The sequence below is a fragment of the Dreissena polymorpha genome, chromosome 4 (assembly GCF_020536995.1).
Source record: "Dreissena polymorpha isolate Duluth1 chromosome 4, UMN_Dpol_1.0, whole genome shotgun sequence".
NCBI lineage: Eukaryota > Metazoa > Mollusca > Bivalvia > Myida > Dreissenidae > Dreissena > Dreissena polymorpha.
Genome location: NC_068358.1, coordinates 26,700,056 through 26,708,093, shown reverse-complemented (window position 1 = coordinate 26,708,093; position 8,038 = coordinate 26,700,056). Strand labels below are relative to the sequence as shown.

The 8,038-nt window shown below is 39.3% G+C and overlaps 1 protein-coding gene across 1 annotated transcript; it reads left to right on the top strand.

Moving 5' to 3' along the window:
• The first annotated feature begins 716 nt into the window (after nucleotides 1–716).
• LOC127879709 (uncharacterized) lies at nucleotides 717–8,038 on the top strand. Its single transcript, XM_052426705.1, has 5 exons — nucleotides 717–953; nucleotides 1,436–2,617; nucleotides 3,201–3,307; nucleotides 4,047–4,147; nucleotides 7,901–8,038. The coding sequence occupies exons 1-4, from the start codon at nucleotides 835–837 to the stop codon at nucleotides 4,130–4,132; spliced, it is 1,494 nt and encodes a 497-aa protein (XP_052282665.1). The 5' UTR covers nucleotides 717–834; the 3' UTR covers nucleotides 4,133–4,147; nucleotides 7,901–8,038.

Here is an 8,038-nt window from a genome sequence, read left to right as displayed (position 1 = left end):
CTAATAAAAACATATAGACATCATTGATGACATCAGACTAGACACCGCTGATAGCATCAGCCTAAACACCGCTGATGACATCAGCCGATACATAAGTGATGACACCAGGCTTGTGACCGCGGATGAAAACATCATAGACACCGCTGATTACAAAAGCTTTGTCACCGATAATGAAAGCCATCGCTTTTAAAAGTGAAGTACCTTACTGTTTTCAGTACAGAGGTACAGATGACAAAAATCTCGTTCCCGCAAATGACAATATCCATAACGCTGCCAATAACAACAGCCTTTTCACCTATATTAACAGCCAAGTCATCGCTGATAACAAATGCCCCAGGTCCGCTAATGACAGCCGCCTTATCGCTGTCAATAACAATAAGAAATACTTTGCTGATGCCAACAGAGCTGGAAATCATAACGGGGAAGACATCATCACCGTGGTTGATGCCAACGGTCATTCGTGCACCTGTGACGCCACTTACCGTGATGTTAAGGACAAAATTAGAAGACGCACTTTAAATGACAAAAGTATAATCATAGGTGCTGCTGAAAAAGTGGCATTGCCAATGTCGTTTAGATTTGGCTGATACTTTATTCTGCGAAAGGTTCTGACGTGTAAAGCCCGTGGTCACTAATCAATAAACTGTATAATACCCGTGTATACTTGCCGCAGTGTCACTACAAAACTGAACACAACATTGTATTATTTTGTCCTCGTGCAAAGCATGATTCGAGAGGACATATTAAAACGATATGACGACGTGTCGGGCAGAACACAAAGTGATGGATGCGTTTTATAACCGTTCACCAGGGATCGATCACGCTTAAATTCGCATGCTGGAAATGGAAGGAGCTACAGATCGGCCTGACGTTTGTGCACTCGACATGCGTTCCATGACGTCTAACGGCCGCACGGAGACACCGAAGGGAGACAGCGTCAGACATCACCCCAGGTAAGTGATCTGCCATTGACACGTAGACATGTACACATACTGCAACGCATACAACACATATATATATTCACAAAGAACGATATAAGGAACATGCTTTAAAGTTTTAACATAAGTAAAAATCTAAATATATACTTACGTACATAGTACTGAATTTAAGGTGAACATCAAATATAATTATCTCATTGTTATTAGTATGCTGAGATCTGTTTGGATGGTCCTTTTGCTTTTTAATATTAATGACCTTGGAGTTTATATCATTCTGATTAATCGTGGTGTTGACGCTTGTATCTTCAGTGTTACTGTAGTTCAACATAAATAAATGTAAATTGTTAATCATAAACGTTACATATAAACCAGGAATCATGGGCTGTTTTAACTTACGACTAACGCAATAACCTTATATTGTTGTTTTGTTATACTTTATCATGTGCCGGTCAGTGTTAACATCCCAGTTGAACAAAACGTCCGCATGATTATTGCAGCCCGGCGTACGCCTCTGCGGCCGACGACAGTGGTTTCTACGACTTGTGCCCCAACTCGGACGTAGACGAGAGTGAGTATGTCGCGACGCTTATCAGGCCGCCGACATCGGCAAACGCTGGTCACCGGATGCCAAATGCGGAGATGAACTGGACACATAGGGATCGGCTGCTGCGAATGTCGCAGATAACAACTATTGGGAACACTGCGTCCGGTCCGTTCGGGTACGGCAATGGAAACAGCAAACATTTGCCATTAGCAAATTGTATGAATTGGACATCGTTACATACACATTCATCACCATTTACGTACAAGACCATACCTTGCATTGAGCGCCCAACGGCTCTTCATATTAAATGGACATCACAGCGTCATTCGTCGCCAGCAGCCGCAACGCCCAGTTCCCCAATAAGCAACCCACTAAAACCTGCACCAATAATGAATTTATCAGCAAGTTTTGACCGGTTCTACGCGACACTCTCTCCGTCAACAGATTATCTAACTTCGCTTACTCTTAGAAACCAGTTGTCGCCAATAGCGCGCGGTGGGAGAGTTCCAAAATGGCATAAACCACCTGAGGCCGCCAATTTGGTAGGTAAAATGCCCCATATTGACGCTATGCTTCCAAGGACTAGAGCTCGAAACAAGTATAGTATAGAGCACCTGTCGCCATGCAAACGGCCAATATTTAAAGAAACAAGGCCAAGTGCGTACCCTATTGCTAATTTATCTACGAACCATAAAGACGAAACTGAGAATTTTATTCAAAGCGACATAATACGAGAGCATCCATGTTTTTCAACAAAAGAAGAAAGCCTACGAATTAAACAAAAGAACCTTCAGAAGGGGGTCGATACTACGAGGAGTAGTAGCACATACAGCGTTCTGTGCAGTGATATCAGTGATGTGTCGTCGCTGAACAGCGTTCTGTGCAGTGATATCAGCGATGTGTCGTCGCTAAGCGACACAACAGCTTCCGACGGGTCAAGCGAAGAGCTGGAGACGCCGTTGTCGTCGTCGGCACTGCAGAAACCACGAAGAGCGACAGGCGGCTCGACGCGGAAGTCGTTCCGACCGGTTCGAAGTCCGTTAGCGAAAGACCCGGTATTTCGCGGCGCCACTGTGCGGCTCAGGACTGCGTATCAGAACGGAACGACCAGTCTGCAAATCACCGCTGTTTTCAGGTTGTAGTTGTTCTGAAATTGTTTTGAATTATCGATCAATGCAGTGTAACTGTGTTTGCATTACTAGTCCTATAATAAACCCGTTCTTCAACCAGAATTGCTTATAAACGTGATTAAAAACTCTGTTCAATTGTTTATGTCTTACTAACCAAGGATTTGAAATTAAAAAGAGAATTTTTGTTAATTCAACTCCATAATTTACTACCACTTTTATACTTTGATTTCGGCTGATTGTCATCTAGAATTTTATTTGATTCTATTAAGTAGCAAACTAAATGTTAATTCACTAACTGTCCTGGAATTATGTTTCAAAATGCTAAGCTACTTAATATCATTTAATAAAATGAAAAATGGTTCGTTCGTTTGTGATAACGCTAATATCATGTCTGGAAAGGGAGAGAATCTACATTGGGTCTGTCATTCACGACGGCGGACGTAAAAATATATGTATCATCTCCCATTTTAGTTGCGATCTAACGCGTTATCCCATCGAAAACAGAAGTTTTTCTTTACTATAAAATACAGATATGATAGTTTGTCTTAAACTTTACTGCACTACTTATTGACGTGTCTGGTATGTTAGCAATGTTGAACGCTCGCGAGGTGACAAGGTTAACGCAGAAGTGCCTCAGATCGCTCCGCCGAAGAAAGAGCACCCTGTCTGCACCAGGAATCCGCATTATTCGTTGAGTAAGTTATACACGGAAAATAGTTCGTATATATAATTTTTGAGTGGCGCTCTACTTCTCTTTGAAATGCAATTTTGTAGAAAGAGCACATCTTAAAAACACGAACGATCTGCAGTTCAGTTGTCAGTGGTTTTACTGTAAATTACCATTCTAATGGGCAAAAGTATGAATATACGTGTACTTGCTTATCGCTCAAAAAAGTATAAATCACCAAACGAAATGACAAAGTTTCTTCCAGCCGGAAAAGTATGTTGTAACAGACCCAAGTACGAATAATACATACCATGCCGCTATAGTCATTAGTGATGTTTTTATTCGAAGATGTTGGTGGTGTCAGTGACGCAAATCATCTGCGGCTGAAATTAGCGTTGTTGTTGTCGTTGCTGTTTTTTTTGTACATGCAGTGATTGCCATAATATACTATTTCAACTATCATCGATGCTACTGTTGCTGTTATTGCCAACGTTGAATTATAACTCAGAGGAAACCGGGTTAAAAGCATGTGCTTGAAAGATCGTCCCAGATTAGCCTGTGCAGTCCACACAAGTTAATCGGGGACGACACTTTCCGCTTTTATTGTATTTATCGGTTGAAATAAGTCTCTTCTTAGCGAGTACCCAGTATAGGCGGAAAGTGTCGTCCCTGATGAGCCTGTGCGGACTAAAACAGGCTAATATGGGACGACTCTTTACGCACATTCATTAAGCCCTGTTTTTCCAAAGCTCCAATGTTTCATTCAGGCGGTTCATCAAAGACATGCGCCTCATGTAAGACGCGCCGAACGCCTCTGTGGAGGGACTCTGAGGACTGGCACGCCGCTCTGTAACGCCTGTGGAATACGGTATTATAGTATTGGAAAGCATGAGCATATTTATTTATACGGTCTAATGATATGATTAAGTTGAAAAAGGGTTTAACGTGTAAAACAGCGGTATTTTGTACATTATTTGTTTAAGTTTCAAACACAGCGCATTGAGATTGTTTTAATGATAAATACCGGCGCTTTAAATATTGACAAGTGAAAATCCTTTAAAGGGACCTTTCCACAGATTTGTGCATATAGTTAAAGTTTGTCATTAAATGCTTTATAATTTATATTGATAAATGTAAACATTGGATCTAACAAGCCTCAGTAAAAATCAAGAATAATATTAAAGATAGAAAAAAGTAACCCTCAACTCGAACCACTGAGCCCTGGAGTAAAAAGTCTATCGCTTAGACCATTTGGCCATCCTTGCTCATAAAATATTTTTTGTATTTTATACTTTATATAAGCAATCCTCCTAGCATCACAAAATATAACGACAACAATAGAACTCTCCAATTATTCAATCGTTTAACGTTGCAACGCTTGATAATTTCCAGGTTTTTAGCTCGACTATTATATATGAAATATATATAGTGGAGCTATCCTACTCACCCCGGCGTCGGCGTCTGCGTTAGCGTCTGCGTTAGCGTGCAAATGTTAAAGTTTTCGTACTACCCCAAATATTTTCTTTGTCCCTTGAAATATTGCTTCATATTTTGCATACTTGTTTACCAACATGACCCCAACCTATAAACAAGAGCAGACAACTCTATCAAGCATTTTGTCATAATTATGGCCCCTTTTCCACTTACAATATGCAGTAAATGATAAGTTTGCGTACTACCCCAACTATTTTCAATGTCCCTTGACATATTGCTTTCATATTTTGCATACTTGTTAACCAACATGACCCCAACCTATAAACAAGAGCAGACAACTCTATCAAGCACTTTGTCATAATTATGGCCCCTTTTCCACTTAGAACATGCAGCAAATGTTAAAGTTTGCGTACTATCCCCAACTATTTTCAATGTCCTTTGACATATCGCTTTCATATTTTGCATACTTGTTAACCATCATGACCCCAACCTATAAACAAGAGCAGATAACTCTATCAAGCATTTTGACATAATTATTGGCCCTTTTATACTTAGAATATGCATATTATTGATTCATCTATGTTAAAGTTTGCGTACTACCCCAAATTATATTTCCTATATCCTTTGACATATTGCTTTCATATTTTGCATACTTGTTTACCAACATGACCCCAACCTATAAACAAGAGCAGACAACTCTATCAAATGTCTTGTTATAATTATGGCCCCTTTTCCACTTACAATATTCAGCAAATGTTAAAGTGTGCGTACTAGCCCCAACTATTTTCATTGTCCCTTGACATATTGCTTTCATATTTTGCATACTTGTTAACCATCATGACCCCAACCTAAAAACAAGAGAAGACAACTCTATCAAGCATTTTGTCATAATTATGGCCCCTTTTCCACTTACAATATGCAGCAAATGTTTAAGTTTGCGTACTACCCCAACTATTTTAGCTTGACTATTATATATGAAATATATATAGCAGAGCTATCCTACTCACCCCGGCGTCGGCGTAAGCGTCTGCGTGCAAATGTTAAAGTTTTCGTACTACCCTAAATATTTTCTTTGTCCTTTGACATATTGCTTTCATATTTTGCATACTTGTTTACCAACATGACCCTAACCTATAAACAAGAGCAGACAACTCTATCAAGCATTTTGTCATAATAATGGCCCCTTTTATACTTAAAATATGCAAATTATTGATAAATCTATGTTAAAGTTTGCGTACTACCAACCTCCCCCCCCCCACCAAAAAAAAAATTTTTTTTTTTTAAACATCATCTTATAAATTACCACACCCCACATTATACCCCCCTCTCAACCCCCCCCCCCCTACCACCCCCCCCCAATTTTTTTTTAAACATCATCTAATAAATTACCAAACCGAACATTATTCCCCCCCCTCTCACCCCCATCCCCCCCCTACCCCCCCCCCCCCCCAAAAAAAAAAAATAATAATATTTTTTAAACATCATCTAATAAATTACCACACCCACATTATACCCCCCTCTCACCCCCCCCCCCTACCCCCCACCCCCCCAAAAAAATATTTTTTTTAAACATCATCTAATAAATTACCACACCCCACATTATACCCCCCTCTCCCCCCCTATCCCCCCCCCCCCAATTTTTTTTTTTTCCTTTTTTTTATTTTTTAAAGATCGTCTAATTAATTATTGAATATGAACAATTTCCCCATGATGGCTTACGTTATACTGTGAAGCACTCAAATAGTCGAGCACTCTGTCCTCTGACAGCTCTTGTCAATGTCCCTTGACATATTGCTTTCATATTTTGCATACTTGTTAACCATCATGACCCCAACCTATAAACAAGAGCAGACAACTGTATCAAGCATTTTGACAGAATTATTGCCCCTTTTATACTTAGAATATGCATAAAAATTGCGTACTACCCCAAATGTTTCCTATATCCTTTGACATATTTCTTTTATATTTTGCATACTTGTTAACCAACATGACCCCAACTTATAAACAAGAGCATACCACTGTATCAAGCATTTTGACATACTTATGGCCCCTTTTACACTTATATAATTTAACATTTTGCTTAAATTGCCATAACTTCTTTATTTTTGATCACATTTTATTATAACTTTTGCAAAACAACACTTACCTGAATACCACAATGGATTTCAAACAAACAATACCCCACGCCCCTACCCAGAATCCCTTCCCCCCCCCCCCCCCCAATTTTTTTATTTTTTTTTAAACATCTTATAAATTACCCCACCCCACATTATACCCCCCTCTCACCCCCCTAATCACCCCTACCCCCCCCCTACCTCCCCCCCCTCCAAAAAAAAAACCCTTTTTTTTTCCTTTTTTTATTTTTGAAAGATCGTCTAAAAAATATTAAATATGAACAAATTCCCCTTGATGGCTTACGTTATACTGTCAAGCACTCGAATGGTCGAGAGCGCTGTCCTCTGACAGCTCTTGTTAATCTTCAAACTATGTTTATAATTGATATTTTAGAGTATGTTTAATGTTCGGTATTACTGTTTCCTCACTTATATCACAACAACGAAATTTGCGAATCTGAAACATTTTTTTAATTTTGTCAATTTACCAAAACGTGAAAAGACCCCTTAATTATGTTATAGATATATTTCTTTATTAATATTTAAGGTTTTTAATGAACACCAGCATAGTTCATTGCAACGCTGATTAAAATGCTCAGGAGAAACTGTCAAATCTCCTTTGCTGTACTGTTCACACCACATCCTAAATGAAGTACAATAATTGTTGTGTGTATTTGGTTCATAGAAATGTGCAAAACTTGAAATAAAAGTTTTTGAAGTAGATTGATAAAAGTAACTAGGACAAGAGTAACTAATAAAATAGCCAAACTAATGTTGTGCGTAATGGAGTCTCGTTCTGCGAAAACTGGGCTTAATGCATCTGCGTAAATTATAGTTCGAGATTAGTCTGTGAAGTCCGCATAGGCTAATCAGGGAAGACACTTTCCGCTTAAACTTTCGCAAGGAATAATCTTTTAAAACGAAGAATACCATAAAAGCGGAAAGAGTCGTCCCTGATTAGCATGTGCGGACTGCAAAAACTAATCTAGAACGACACTGTTCGCACATTGCATTAAGTCCAGTTTTATCAGAACGTGGCTCCGTGGTGAAATATTCGCTTACTATCCCTACAGGTACAAGAAGTACAGGGTGCGCTGCAGCAAATGCTGGCACATACCGAAGAAAGACCTGCACTCCCACCAGAGGTGTCCGCAATGCAATGCATGTTTGAATGTGTGTATTTACAAGAAAATATAATATTTATACATGTA

What these genes read in the sequence shown, in the direction of transcription:
- LOC127879709 (XM_052426705.1), top strand. Translation starts at nt 835, where the DNA reads ATGCTGGAAATGGAAGGAGCTACAGATCGGCCTGACGTTTGTGCACTC. An exon ending in AGCGTCAGACATCACCCCAG is followed by an intron (nt 954 to 1,435) that starts GTAAGTGATCTG and finishes TGATTATTGCAG; the next exon opens with CCCGGCGTACGCCTCTGCGG. An exon ending in GAATCCGCATTATTCGTTGA is followed by an intron (nt 3,308 to 4,046) that starts GTAAGTTATACA and finishes TGTTTCATTCAG; the next exon opens with GCGGTTCATCAAAGACATGC.